This window comes from Triticum aestivum, chromosome 6A (assembly GCF_018294505.1).
Source record: "Triticum aestivum cultivar Chinese Spring chromosome 6A, IWGSC CS RefSeq v2.1, whole genome shotgun sequence".
In the NCBI taxonomy this organism is placed as follows: Eukaryota; Viridiplantae; Streptophyta; class Magnoliopsida; order Poales; family Poaceae; genus Triticum; species Triticum aestivum.
Genome location: NC_057809.1, coordinates 574,634,847 through 574,650,799, shown reverse-complemented (window position 1 = coordinate 574,650,799; position 15,953 = coordinate 574,634,847). Strand labels below are relative to the sequence as shown.

The following is a 15,953-nucleotide window of genomic DNA, read 5'->3' as shown; positions in this document are numbered from 1 at the left end:
AAAAGTAAAAAAAATAAAACCTAATATTCATACTAATGGCGCATCACCTCAAAATGCGTCATTAGTACGCCAAAGGATACTAATGGCGCATCACTACACAGTGCGCCATTAGTATGCCAAAGTATGTGGGTAAATATGGCACCCTGGGAGGCATACTAATGGCGCATGGTGGTCTATACCAGATACTAATGGCTCACCACCACTAGCAAAAAAATACTAATTGCGTGGTACTAGTGGCGCACTAGTAGTGCGCCATTAGTAGGCAAAACTAATGCACCACTAGTAGGCTTTTTCCTAATAGTGCTAGCCTCCAAGTATGGATCCTACGACCCAGGTTTTGGAGTGCGCTCCATAATTTTTGGAGGTCCAGACATCTTTGATGAATCTGCTAGACCCGTTTTTCGACCCAAACTCCATATTGGCAGTTACTATGGAGTTCGGGCATGTTTGATGACTCTGCTACAGTGGTTCTAACTTTAGCATACCGTCATCTTCCTTCTATCTATTGTGCCTTGAAACCATTTGGACATTATCTCATATGCCGGAGGTAAGAAATATGATAGATAACCTGATAACACAGATTGCCATACTAGGGCTATGCAGAAACAAAGAAGCAATTCATGGCCAGATGACATACAAAACAGATCCAACATGCTCCCATGATCTGCAGTAACCTCCAATATTTCTTTTGCACAAACAAAACTAACATTACATTGTTCTTGAAAAAACTAACTTTGCCTGGAATAAATGCACCAAACATAATTTTGTATGTGGTCACTAGAAAAATTATGTTAATTAACAAAAGGCACATATGACATCTGTAGCTATGTAAAAAAACATTATGTAACAAAAATATACAACATTTGTTTTCACTACGAAAGTTCTACATGATTGGCTGGTGTTGATGCTGAACAAGCGAGCCCATCAATGTCACAAATCAGTCATGGAAAGGCATTACAGTAACGATATTTTTTAGGGGGCAATAGTGATGTGTGGATTGTGGAGACGAGTTCGATTAACATAACCAAAGGACAGAAGTATTGGGCTTAGGCCTCACAACTTTCCTTGGTGTTGGATACCATCATCTACTGTATTGGTGTTGGACATGTGGTTATAAGCAAAGAGTCGTGTCAAATAAAAATTAAACCAACTAGAGGACATTGGACCTCAAAAGGCCAATTAGGGTGATTATGCACTGCATTAAAAATAATAATATGCTTTGCCCAATGAGAGTGTGAATTGTGTTACATGCATGCAAAAGTGTATCAAACATTTACATATTTGCTATTCTTCTGTTGCCATTTTTTAAAGTTTTGATTTATTGTTCAAAAAAACGTTTCAACCTGTATTTGAATGTTTTTGAACACGTATTCAAAAAAAGTTTTAAAAAAATAATCATGTAGTTCAAAAATGCTAAACATGTATAGAATTTTTTTATATTATATTGAAAAATAGCATGCATAAAAATAAAAGGTGTTACTGATGTATATGAAAAATGTAGACACGTGATAAAAATATAAATAAAAGGTAAAAAAATAATACTGAAGAAGAAACAAAGAAAAGCAAGGAAAGGATTAAAAAATAAAAGGGAAAAAATAAAACTAAAGAAATCAGAGAAAACCCCAAAGAAAACCATTGCAAACAGTTGAAAAATCTAAGAAAAAACCAGATAAAATATAAATAAAAGGTAAAAAAAATACTGAAGAAGAAACAAAGAAAAGCAAGGAAAGGATATAAAAAATAAAAGTGAAAAAATAAAACTAAAGAAATCAGAGAAAACCCCAAAGAAAACCATTGCAAACAGTTAAAAAATCTAAGAAAAAACCAGATAAAAAAACTTTCGCATGCGACAATATTGTGCCGGCCCAGTACTGCCGCGCCAGAAATGAGACAGAATATGTCTTGCACGGGGCAAGAAATAGGCCTCACCGTTTGAGGACGCTTCTCAACTGGTTTTAGGAAGGACTAGTATTTTACATCATGTACCTATTCTGGTTTTGTGCTTTTCTCATATTTTCAATTATTCATTATTTACTTTTTCTACTTTTTTATTTTTTATTTCTTCTTTTCCTTTTCATTTTGAAATTCATGATAATTTTTCAAATTTGTGAGAAATTTCAAATACTTGAACATTTTCCAAATACATGAACAATTTTGGAATTCTTGAGCATATACAAAGTTCATGGACATTTTTTTGTATTCATGAACTTTTTGAATTTGCAAATAGTTTTCAAATTTGCGATCTTTTCTAAAATTCAAGGAAGTTTTCGAAAGTGACATACAGTATTTGAATCTGTGAACATTTTTCAAATCCACATATATTTTCCAAATTAATGAATATATTTTTGATGCGAAAATATTTTTCTAATTTGCTAACATTTTGTGAAATTCATGAACTTTTTAAAATTCCTGACCACTCTTTGAAATCATCTTTTTTTTCAAATTTGTGATCATTATGCCAGTTCACGAACATTTTTTCAAATTGGGACCTTTTTTACAGAATGAACATTTTCTATTTTTAGTGAACATTTTTTGAATTTCAACATCGTTGCAAGTTCATGAGCAATTTTTAAAATTGCTGAACTTTTTTAATCCATTAAGATTTTCCAAAAACTTTTTTATCTATGACTTTTTTAATTTCATCAACTTGAAAAGTGATAGCTGTTTTTTTTCTTTTTCTTTGTTGGGAAACATATTCAACTTTATCTATACTCAAAATCATTATGGGCACAGGGCTTTGGATCCACAATCCAAAGAAGTACTTCTGTATTTAGACAAATCTAAGACAAGAATTTTGGGATGGAAGGAGTACATAGTAACTCCGACAACTTATAATTATACTGAACTCTCTTGGAGACATCTTCTGCATAGTTTCAATTTTTGCAAGATGGAAAATTGCCAAGACTTTAGTAATGAAACTACTGTTGGACTGGAGCAGCCATGCTACCCCTTGTTTACCTGCAATAACTTGATTGCCGATAAAGATTTTTGGAATCCCTTGAGTTGCCAATCTGAAAAGATGGGAAGTCCTCAATGATGAACTTGGGTTGGGAATGATCTCCTAGAAGTGCAGGCATTCGAACCATAAAATCTTCACCATAATACCAAGGAAATATTTTAACTAAAATAAATCAAACCAACCAAGGCGATATGATGCATAAACTCATCAAATAAGAATAATCAGATCCGCGAGGACACATACCTCTCTAGCTCCATGGCCACAAAGAACCCGAAGTAACTTTATCCGAAAACACCATGCTGTCACTAGATGTTGATGAAGACTATTAATTTCCTGAAGATCCGAGCCCCAACATGTCTCAACACCAGGATGGGAGACAGAGGTGAGGGGACATGAAATTTCTTCTCCTCTGGCGAGTATGGATTGAGCTCTCTGTCTCACCTACTTTTTTTCCTTAGCAACCAGTAGCGGGTCGACAAAAAAGAAACGAAAGATCGAAATAAAGTCGACACGAACAAGCGAAGGAGGGAGTGTGGGAGACCGAGCAAAGGTTTCATGGGCCAACCTACCAACAACGCGAAGTGGGTGACGGTGGTTGTATTGCTCACGACAAGGGATACATATCACAACAAAGCTCTATAACAGCTCCCATGGATTACCAGTTCATTGTCGAGTTTCTTATCTCTCTTAGCACGGGAGAGATACACTTCCACGCAAGTTGGGTCAACGACCCTAGACATATGGTAAAACACGACATTGCTTAAGTGTTGTTAAGACCATATGATGCTAGTGCGTCTCTGCGGGAATTGGTTGATATATAATTTGATTAGATTTAGTCGTATGAAATATGAATTCTAAATCGATAATGTAAGAACTAAAATTTTCAGATTGTATTTAGTTTTATTGATGAGAATTTTAAATTATTAATATAAGAACAAAAATTTAAAACACATAAAATTTATTAATTAGTTACTGAGCCGAGTCTTTTCTCATGCATATTTGCATATTGATGTGGGCCTTTCCATGCATATTTGCATGTTAAGATGGTATGTGTTCATGTTGAAAGAAATAGATTAGTGGGTGTTAGTGCATTGCCCACTGTCTTAACCTACAATTGGGCCAATTCTAACTCTACCGAGTTTGTGGCCCATGAGAACTACTTATTTCCAGCCCTTCAAATAGCAGCCCTGCCCACTTTTTTTTGCGGGGAAAGCCCAGCCAACTTCATGTGTCCTGCTAGATATCACCGTCGTATTAATTTCCTACCACAACACGAGATTTTTTTGAGACAATACCACTACTACATGGGATGGCATCAGATAATTGGATCCTCGACTTAGCCGAACATCATCTCAATACAAATATGTTAAACACACGGGCCTCTTACAGGAGGTTTAGGGCCCCCCTAAATCCAATCACAATTTGACATATCAGTCTCACCCCGTAAAAACCTACCATTGATGTAGCGTTACTGATCTCAATATATGGTAGCCCGTTAATTATTTAGGTGTTAATTATCCTCTGCTTCACGTCGTTTCTCGCTTATTTTGCCTGGATGAATGCATTTATTTTTCATCAAACATTCCTTTCTACGAGCCTATATATATTTAGCTTGATATTTCTTGAGTAATATGTTTCCATTTTGTTTGGCCAAGTGTTTTCAAACATTTCTCACTTTAGTACGATTTATACATTAGGCATGTTTTTTTTTGGTTCCGTTAAAACAAGTAGGGGAACTTTTTTTTTGATAATGCACTCTTTTCTTAGAAAATAATGGATCATATGAACAAAAAGAGGAAATAGAACCTGGTTTCAATGCGTAGCTAAATTAAGCACATGCATGCATGAGGTGTCATCCAACAACTACTTCATAAGTACCCCTCGCCAAAAGAAAGGCTATACCAAGCTCCAAATGAAAGCCACTCAAAAAAAAAAAGCTCCAAATGAAACGGTAGCTCATCAAGAATCGAGTAATATGCATTTTAATGTACGTGAATTAGTGCTAGGTAGCAGCAAGTTAATCTCTTCCCTCAACATGTTGTCATTTACCATCCGCCATTAGGTTTGACGCATTGATGGCTAATTCTGCTCAGTAACTGACCCAATCCAGTTTGATTAATTAAATCAGATATCGATCAAATGAGATTAAATTGGTATTGTGCAAATGAGGCATCATTTAAAAAAAATTGAAGGCCTGTTTTTCCTCCTGAAACTATTTGCTTGGCTCTGTTGTCCTTTACATTTAATTTGGGCTCATTTACCTTAAATTTGTTTCCATGATAGAACAACAATATGTGGAGCATCTTAGCCTCTCTTGAAGGACAAAGTCGCACCAGACAACTAAAAATGAATATATATATATATATATATATATATATATATATATATATATATATATATATATATAACTTACAATGTAAATTATGTATGTACAACTTTTCGGTTTAGAAATATGAGAATTTGTGACCCGTGAGAAAAAAACTAATATCACATATTGTTTATTTTGTAGAAACCACAACATGTCATATCTTGAAACCCCAAAAAATTCTGTCTAAGGTCCAATGCACAAACCTCACATATGATTTTCTAAGTTTTATGATTTTTTTATGTGCAATTGTGTCCTTCAATAAATTAGGAGGAGTTCAAATCCGAAAAAAATAGGAGGAGTTAATGTGACCCTACTATGATAGTTGGGATTTAATTGGCTATAAAATAGCATGGAAAGAAAGCAAGCCAAGCAAATCGAAAAAGTAATATTTTTTGACAACAAAATAGAAGCTAGCCAACCATCCAACAATCGTTTCGATAAACCTCATATTGTATGTAGCGTCTACTTTGAACCTGTGTTCAATTTTCTGTAGACTATTCAGAATTTGGGCTGGAAATAAAAAATCCGACGGTGAACATGTTTCTTATGAATTATCTCCCAGCAAATTAAGGCCACCTTCATATTGTTCACGATCTTACAAATCGAGCAGCTTAACTTGCTTTGAATGAGTACTAACTTACACAAAACATTCTTGCGTGCATCCTTGCATACTTGTCAGCGGAGAGAACTAAAGAAAGGCTTTTATTTTCATTAATTTAGATCCATCAATGTTTAATTAACAGTAATGGAATCTATTGCACAGGCAATTAACTAAATGGGTTTGCCAATTTGTTAAATATGATATTTATTTATTTCTAAAGGCGTTGCTGATGCTCTCTCGCTCAGGAACTCCTGGAGTGGAGGTCATGATAGATGTTAGTGGTTTGATTATGTTGTCGTCGGGATGATGTCTCAGTTGTTCAGTTTTCGCCCTGGTTTCTATTATGAAGGGGCTTCTTCGTATTTTATTTCCCTATCTACATGAAACAACACATTGATGTAGAGGCCGGGGTAATCCTTATTTTCTTAAAAAAATAAAATAACACATGCTCCCTCAAAAATATTATTTATTTGCGAGCTTTGTAAACAGACACTGCAAATTTTTAGGGTAAATGAACATGTTTTTATGACCCAGAGTGGACATTTTATTTATTTATTTATTTATTATATATGTGCATAAACAAATATGTAAAATCGACTGTCCGCTAGTCGCTCGCTCCTGGATCAAAAGACTTGATCCATCAATCCCTTTCTGGCCGAGTTGTGACGACGTTGATGCATGCAGGCATGATGAACTCCAGATCGGACTCGGTGTGGATCTCTTCTTCTTCTTCTCTCAGTAGGGGAAGCCGGCGTTCTGCCCGAGCCCCTGTTGCACCATCTCCATTCCGGTGGCGGCGAACTCCGGCGGTGGCGGCATGGCCATCAACATCTGCTGCATCTCCATCTCATTCCTGGAGTTCGCGAACTCAAAGCCGCCACCGCCCGCGAGCTGCTGCTGCGGCGGCGGGGGTGCGAGGAGCATGCGGCTGGCGCTCCTGGCGCGGCCGACGTCGAGCGCCTCCTGGAGCACCTGGTTGGCGCGCGCGGAGACGGCGGTCTGCACGTCCGCCAGCGCGGCGGCGAAGGCCATGAGCTCCTCCTCCCCCAGGTCGCGCAGGTCGGCGTCGAGCCACGCCGCCGCCGGGCTGCCCTTGGCGCGCTCCTCCGCCATGGCCTCCTCCGCGCGGTCCTTCCGCGCCTTCTCCGCCTCCAGCTGCTCGCGCAGCTGGCCGTACTGCCGGTTCAGCTCCGCGAGGTTGCGGTCGCCGGCGGCGCCGAGGCCCGCCGCCGCCCCGACCTGCGCGGCGGCGGAGGGGATGAAGCGGTCGAGGATGGCCTCGACGGAGGGGTGGCCGAAGGAGAAGGCCTTGCCGGCCGGGGAGAAGACGACGGCGGCCACCTCGGCGCCGCAGAGCACGGCCAGCTCGCTCACCTTCTTGAACAGCCCCGCCCGGCGCTTGGAGAAGCACACCTGGCGCGCCTCCTCGCTCTCGATCCGCCGGATCTCGATCTTCTGCCGCCCCATGCTGAGCTTCCGCTTCGGCGCCATCGACATCGATCCAATACTTGTGCTCGGGTGCTCTCAGAGAGTGTTTCTTTGTAGAGGAGGTCTGTTTTCTGTTCTCTAGGGCTCGGGTGCTCGTGTTTATATATGCCTGTGCTCGCGCGTGTGCTTAGTTGGCCTGTAGCCATGCACATAAATAGATTCCCTAGGAGTATATATGCCAACTCATCCCGGGCAATGCATTTTCTAATAAATTTCTTATTACTCACCACTGCTCATGAGTTGTCACTCGTATGACAAGATCTCAGCAGCCTTCAATATTTCAAATTTGGACGAATTTTTTATATAATGTAAATCTGGCTGGGCACCAAGGGTTTGGATTGCGCAAAGCTCTTTTTACCGGTATGTACCGGTGAACCATATGTTGTTCGTCCACTTTGCGATTCGTGTGCTTTGCTGGCCCACATCTTACATATATTAGTGTATTCCCGAAGAACATGGCGAATTCAACATTGCATCACATCAGATGGCAGGCCCATGTCAATGATAAAGTATTACTTGATGCATGCCTGATTCATTCTCTCTTCTCATGCATCCGCATGCGAGATTAAATCCTGCCTTTTATTTTCTATTTGTCAATTTCATTTATTCATATCTTTAAAACTATAATCCCATTTTAGAAACATTATATATATTTGAACTCCTGGCGCCAAGATCAATCTTGAATACATTTAAACATGATTAAATTTCAACGTTTCAAATGAGTGAAATCAGTTTTCTGAAATAAGTGAAATAAGTTCTTTGAATTGAGTGAAACCAACTTTTTTGAAATGGGAAAGAAATTGTTTTTCATGCATATGAAACATATTTCAGTGCAAAATATGTGAAACTTGTTATTTAAAAAAATGTGAAGCTGATTATTTCCAATCATTTTAAAAAGTAAGTGAAATCTATCTTTGAAACAAGTGAAATTGTTATTTCAATTGAGTGACTACAATGTGTTTTTCTAAAACTAGTGAAATGAGTGAAATCTATCTTTTCTAATTAGTGTAATCAATTTTTTGAAATAAGTGGAATATAGTATTTTAATTGGGTGAGTGTAATGCGTTTTCTGGAATGAGTGAAATGTGAGAAATAAGATACTTGAAAAAAGTGAAATATATCCATTGTTTTGTGAAACTGTCTATTTCAATGTTTGAAACGGATCTTTGTGATGAGTGAAATACGTTTCAAGATATTTCATAAATACAAAGTGACATTAGTTTTTGAGATTTTTTTTTGTAATGAGTGAATCAGTTTTCCAAATCAGTGAAATGTGTTTTTTCAAACTAGTGAAATACCAATTTTGGAATGAGTGGAATTATAATTTTTGAAATGAGTGAAACAGTAAAAGTAGTTTTTGAGACATATTTTGTAATGAGTGGAAACATTTCTCCAATTCAGTGAAATGCTTTTCTTCAAATTAGCGAAATACTGATTTTCGAATGAGTGAAATTACATTCTTTCAAATGAGTGAAACAATAAATTTATATGAGATATAGTTTGTAAAGAGTGAAAACAATTTTCCGAATCAGTGAAATATGTTTTTTAAAAACAGTTTTCCAAATAAGTGAAACCAGCGTTTAAAAAACTGAAATGAAATGATCGAAATATTTTTTATGAGATACCAAAACATTCTTATGTTTTATGAAAGTGCTTTCAAAGATAGTTGAAATATGTAAAATAAAAAGTAGTTCAAATATATCCAAGATTGATCTTGTTTTGAAGGCTTTGTCACCACAAATTCAAATATATAGAAAGTTTAAAAAATGGACATTTGGTTGAAAAAATATCAAGCAATCAAAATATGAGGATGAAAATTAATACATGTGAGATGTATGGGAAGAGGGATTGCATGCATGCATCATAATTCCTCTGCACTCAACTCTCTATGAAAGGCTGAAAAGGCATGCAGTGGCCCCACATGTGTCAGTCCTGTCAGTTGTATTAACCGGGTATAGCAAAGGGAATCGATTTACAGTTTATACGGAGTCAGACTGCACGCATCTTGACGAAACTAACGGATGGTGGATTGCCCACCGGTACTAAAAGTGCATTATATCGACTAGAGGGGGGTGAATAGGCGATTTTTATGAAAATCTTCAAAACGTGGAAGTTATGAAGACAAACAGCAGAGATATGCCTATTACTATGCAGCGGAAGTTAGATTGCACTAGACAAGCCATGGTCAAGTATTCAATAGAGTGAAAGCACAATGACAAGTAGCTGCAGTGTAATAAGGGATCAGGTAGGAAGAAGTTATGAAGCCAAACAAATCATACAGTTACGTTGTGAAGACAAAGGATATAGCAGGCATGTAATGGCTTCACAATGAGTAACAGTAAGTAAAAGGAAGTGAAGATGAAACCAGTGACTCGTTGAAGACAATGATGTGTTGGACCAGTTCCAGTTGATGTGACAACTGTACGTCTGGTTGGAGCGGCTAGGTATTTAGACCTTAGGACACACAGTCCCGGACACCCAGTCCTGAACACGCAGCTCAGGACACCAAGTCCTCACCGTATTCTCCTTGAGCTAAGGTCACATAGTCCTCGCCCAATCACTCTGGTAAGTCTTCAAGGTAGACTCCCAAACCTTCACAGACTTCGTTCACTGGCAATCCACAATGTCTCTTGGATGCTCTGAACGCAACGCCTAACCGTCTGGAGGATGCACAGTCCTCAAGTGTAATAAGTCTTCAGATCACACAGACAAGAAGACTTAAGTGATGCCCAATTTACTCTGGCTCTGGGTGGTTAGGGCTTTCTCCTCGCTAGGAATTTTCTCTCAAAGGCTTCGAGGTGGGTTGCTCTCAAACGACAAAAGCCGTGCACTGAAATCTGAGCAGCCAACCGTTTATGGTTGTAGGGGGTGGGCTATTTATAGCCACTTGGCAACCCGACCTAATTTGTCCGAAATGACCCTGGGTCACTAAGGAAAACGTGTCTCAACGGTCAGATTTCAAACTCTCATGGCAGCTTTACTTGGGCTACAAGCAAAGCTGACTTGTCCGGCTCTGGACAAGATTCGCTCTCATTGTCTTCACTCGAAGACATAGGTTTTTGGTTTAGGCATCACTTCAGTCATTCTGACTGGTTCTCCTGGACCCCACTTAACAGTACGGTGGTTCCTATGACTCAACACAAAGAAAAGAACTACGAAAGATCTAAGTCTTCGAGCTCCATTGGCTTCATAACGTGTCTTCTTTTGTCATAGTCTTCAATGTGAATATCTTCATATACCACCTTTGACTTCAATGTCTTCATACATTTTTAGGGGTCATCTCTGGTAGTAAAACCGAATCAATGAGGGACTTCTACCTGTGTTATCCTGCAATTCTCACAAACACATTAGTCCCTCAACTAGGTTTGTCGTCAATACTCCAAAACCAACTAGGGGTGGCACTAGATGCACTTACAATCTCCCCCTTTTTGGTGATTGATGACAAACTAGTTGAAGTTTTCAACGGGGAATATAGTCTGTGAAATTGTAAAGGATAAGGAATTGTCTTCATAAGTTGCAAGGGCTCCCCCTGAAGATGTGCATATAAGTTAATTTGCTTTTGGAATGCAAATGCACATGGCAGGTTGTACTTGTGGAGATCCACTTCAGCTTATGATGACAATCCACTATGCATGTGAAAGTATATGAAGATAATGACATGCATAATGGAAAATGGACGTCTGCAGAATGAGATAAGTGCGGAATTTATCGTCGCACATGCGGAATTTATCTTCGCATAACAGGGTGGCAAACAAGTAGCAGACGACCATCTGGTTTAAGTGTTACAACTCGTAAGAACCAAATGTAGCAAAAAAACGAGAGTTGTAAGCACGAAGCAAAATATAAGGCACCCGCCCATATGAACCCGCTTGAAGACTATCAATCTCATATGCTTCTCCCCCTTTTGTCAGTAATGACCAAAAAGGTTTGAAGACATAGAGCCTCTACTCATTCCCTTGAGGAGTAGATGAAGTAGTAGGGTTGTTGGCGTTGTTTGGCGGTGCAGAAGAGCTTGGAGGTGCTGAAGCAGGTGGCAGTGAGGTAGCATCGTCTTCTTCATCAAAGATTCTGGCAGTGACTGTGGCAGCAGAGGAAGAAAACTCAGAGTCTTCAAGAGATGGAGTGCTTCGCATCACAGCCCTTCTAGGAGGTGTGGTGTCAAACTTGAATCGCTCAGTGAAGCCATCCTCTTCAAGTTCAGCTTCAGTACATATCATTGATAGCCCTTTCCATGTACGACGACAGGTTTCATGGGTAACGAAAGCATTCTTGGTGGCAAGATTTCGGATACGATTTACATCCACCAAGAGGCTTTTCATCTGTCTCTTCAACCAGTCATGATGCCTATCCTGCTTTTGATGAAGGGCCACAAGAAGCTCTCGGTCGTTGAGAACACGAGTGCGCTTCTTGGGTCTTGAAGCAGTGGCACTGTCAGTGGCTTCAGTTGAAGCAGGGTGTGGTGCACGTGTAGTGCCAGCCAAAGGATACACCCTGGAGATGGCTTCAACACCTTCAACGTTTTGAGTGAAGCTCTGGTGTTCTGCATTCTGAAGACTCAAAGGTTGCTTGGCAGGCTCAGGATATATAGCTTCAGCAGAGGTATCCACATCTGGCAAGAAGATCCGATGGTTGCGGGCTGAGGGCTGATATGAGATTGCAGAGTGAAGCTTGATCAGTCTCATTACCCAAGGAGCATAGAACTTCAAACCAAGTAAATCTGAGCCTGATGCAGCAAGTTGGCGTATGAAGAAGTCCTGTGCGTTGAAGCATTTGCCATGAAGGATACAAAATATCAGAGTCTTCATTGCACCCTCGATCTTGGCATTTGGAGAGTGCCCTTTGATAGGCCAGAGAGTCCGCCGGATAATGTGATAGATGGTTCTGGGCAGGTACTCAAAGTCTTCAACGAAGAACTCTGTTGGATAAGGAGCATCGTGGGGCAATGGCTTCATCATGGAGAGCATCTGACTCATATTCGGTTCAGGCCTCTGGAATATGCTCTCAAGAGCTTCAGTGTGTAGTGGACAGCCTTCCTCGAAGAATTCGCCAGGAGTGGGCAGGCCGGTGAGCTCAATGATATCAAATGCATTGGCTTCGTGATGGACATTGCCGGTCATCCACTCCAGGGCCCAAGTCTTCGGATCTCTGTTGTATCCTTTGATGTGGAGGGTGGCATAGAATTGCAGCAGAAGCTCTTCATTCCAGTGCTCTTCATCAGTTACAAACTGCAGCAGACCCACTTGCTTGAAGCAATCCAACGCTTCCTCTAAACAGGGCAGACCAGCAATGGCTTCAACATCAAGGCGCTTGTGCGGGAAGATGCGACCTTGGTTGTATAGGATGCATGAATAGTAGCTGCGCTGAGGATAGCTCCAGAACCTATCTGATGAAATCCTTTCCCTTGAATAGGGGTTCTTGGAGCTGTTGAAGAACGTATTATCTGCCTTGAAGCTATTGATGTTAAAGGAGCCAGGTGCTGATGCAGGACCTGGGAACCTCGGCAGCCTTGGGACTGGCTTCTGGACATGAGGCCTGTGCTCAACATGGTAATCAAATTGAGGACCTGCAGCAGACTCAGGAACAGAAGTGTTTGGATCAGTAGCTTCGCTGTCTTCTAAAGCTTTTGGTGGGGAGGGCTCCACATTGGCTTCAGTGTTGGTTGTGGCAGCCTCAATATTTTCAGCCTCCGCTTGACTAGCTGGAGGGTCGGTCACAAGCATGTTCTCCTGGAGAACTGCTTCTTGGTGGAGCAGAGGAGTGGGCTCTTGTGGTACTTCTTCTGCGGCTGATGCAGCCGAAATGTCTTCAGCATAGACTTGAGGCCTTGGAACTTTGTGAAGCCTGCGGAACGCAGATGACGCCTTTGGGGTTGGAGTGGGCTGGGCCTCATAGTCTTCTTCCTCTTGAGGGCGATCCGCCCATGACGCATCTTGTGCAATTAGCGTCAGAGGACGACCAATGCTGATGAGTTCGCTGTGTTCATACTGAGGAAGGGCTGCATCATCTTGTACATTGTCCTGATGATCAATGTCTTCAGCAGCGATGGGGTCGGCTGCTGGTATGTCTTCAACTTCAGGAGCCTCTGTGGAAGCAAGCTCATGAACTGTCAGTTGTCGTTCTGCGTCAGGGTGAATGACAGAAAGGGGTTCAACCATCAAGGGCTCTGTGGGAGCAGCCCGAGCTTTCTTGATTTTTCGCTTCTTCTGAGTGGGGGCGGAAGGAGAGGCTTCAGAGTGTTTCCGCTTCCTGGCTTCAGCCTCTGCAGTTCGCGTCTTCTTGAGCTCTGAAGCGGTTGACCGGCTCTTTGGCTTCGAGCCAGACGTTGTAGTTGGGAAGACAATTGGAACTGCTTCTTGCCTTGGGGCCTCTGGTTCAGCTATAGCAGGCTTCTTCTTCTTCTTCGCGGCCATCCTGGGGTCGATGCCGGGACGCCCAAGTGCCTTGCGCTTCTCGGCCTCATTGTAGGCCTGCACACATCTGTCTGCCAGAGTCTTCATTCGCTCCCGCGAACCTTGAGCTTCTGCATGCTTCTTCAGAAAGTTTTCCTTTAGTTCATGCAACATGATCTTGAAGCTCTTTACTTCTTGCACGCTGAGCTTGGCCATATGCTTCTTGAACTGAGCCTTTTCATGATCAATTTTCTGCTTCAGTTCAACAATGCACTGGGCAATTGCAAGTTCTGAAGCAATAGCGCCTTGGAAGGCGACGCTGAGGCCAACGGGCAGCTGCAGATCTTCGAAGCTGATGTTTGGTGTGGCAAACCATTCGTCGATGAAGTTGTGGATGATGGCGACATCAAAGAGAGGCAAATTGTTGAAGATTTCAGCTTCTTCTTTGCTCTTGATGAGCTGCTCGAGAGTGTCATCTCCAAGATCTTCATCACTTGACAGATCAATGGCTTCGCTGCGCAGAATGGCAGCAGTTGTGAGCTCTTTGCCGGTGTGTGGCTGAGGCATCTTGGCCTTCTGGGGCTTGGAGACGCGGGAGACGTCTTCAGACTACACACTGTCTTCAGGAGGTGCAGTTGCCAATGGCTTCGCCCTTGAGATTTTTGGCGAAGGGGCCGGCTTTGAAGCTTTTGGCTTCTTCGACTGCTTTGGCTTCGGTACAGCAAGAGCTTCATCAGACTCAGAGTCAGCTGGAGGGTCATTCATGGCAGTCCCTTGGACTAAGATGCGGGTGATGAGGCCCTCAAGGTTGGCATACAGACCGATGATATTGGGTTCTGCATCGCGTGTGCCATCTGCGCTTGGTGCGGAGGGACTAGGGTTGAAGTCTAACCCCAACTTCTTCTTGTTCTGCTTCGCTGAGTTCTGAGCAAACTGGAAGTTGCGCCTGAACAGATTGTCGTCACGACACCAGAGTAGTGACGACGGATGTGCTTCAGCAGGCTGTGGTCCTCGGACCATGCATGGGTAGAAGCCTTGAGCAATTGCTTCATCTCTGGTCCTGGGTACAAGGTTCTTGAATAAGATGTCCCCCCACGGTCTTTTGATGGCACTCTTCTCAGCATACTCTTGGGTTGTGAAGCGGTACTTGAACCATTGTTCTGCCCAATAGCGTCGAATCCATTGGATTCGGGTCTTGCGCTGACCATAATTCTCTTCAGGATCTGTTTTATACATTTCTGCCAGTTCATCACGCAGATCTTTGGATGTTCCTCCACGTCGCTGTCTGCCCTCCTTCCTTGCTGCTGTTTCTGAAGCCATAAACTTTAACTTGAAAGGCTTCAAGACGTTCAAAGGCTTCAAAGGCTTTTTCTTGCTGGACCAACAGGAACTGGCTTCAGGAGAATTTATGTGATGCTGTAAGAATTCTGCAAATGAATGCAGACTATGAGAACCAAAGGATTCTCCCACGGACATGTACCTGTGACAGCATTAAGGTGCGAGGGAAGGGGAAGAGGTCATATGCATTCTCAGAAGATTTTGAAGATAAATCAGTTTAGAAGACATTGACCTCATCGTGCGAAGACATTCACTCATAGAAAAGAAGTTGGTTCCAGATTTGTACGAACCCACAGATCAGTACAAGTGAGGAATCTAACTACTTCATGAAGCACAAGTGAATATACTAGGCATGTTATGAGATGCAGATTGAAAGATCTAACTTGTGTGAAGAGAAACTTCTTATGGTAGAAAGTGACAGAACCATGAGATCAACAGGGGCTGTAAAAAGAAGTTTTATTTACCACACTTGGAACTGCTAGACGGAGTGGGAGATGATGCCGAGCAGTTCAATCCTCCATGCCCTAACTTGGCGACGGAAGACACCTACGGCGACGGCGGAGAGGACGATGTCCGCGATCGGCGTGAAGACGGCGTCGGAGAGGTTGCGGCAGCGGAGCGCTTTGTCGCCAGCGTCGTCGAGAGCTAGCGGTGGCGCTAGGGTTCGTGCGAGGGTGGAAGAAGGAGATAATGACCGCGGTAAGTGTGAATTTATAGGCGCAGAGGCGGCACTGCGCTATTACTCAGGTGCCCCTAGCGATTCGCATTTGAGTAGCACGTGGCCATCGTGCGGTATTTTGGGGGCAGTTC

At 41.8% G+C, this 15,953-nt stretch overlaps 1 protein-coding gene across 1 annotated transcript; it reads right to left on the bottom strand.

Moving 5' to 3' along the window:
• Window positions 1–6,663: 6,663 nt before the first annotated feature.
• Window positions 6,664–7,590, bottom strand: LOC123129722 (agamous-like MADS-box protein AGL29). Its single transcript, XM_044549774.1, has one exon. It carries the CDS (start codon window positions 7,423–7,425, stop codon window positions 6,664–6,666), a length of 762 nt encoding a protein of 253 aa, XP_044405709.1. The 5' UTR covers window positions 7,426–7,590.
• Between the last annotated feature and the right edge of the window lie 8,363 nt (window positions 7,591–15,953).

What these genes read in the sequence shown, in the direction of transcription:
- LOC123129722 (XM_044549774.1), bottom strand. Translation starts at nt 7,425, where the DNA reads ATGTCGATGGCGCCGAAGCGGAAGCTCAGCATGGGGCGGCAGAAGATC.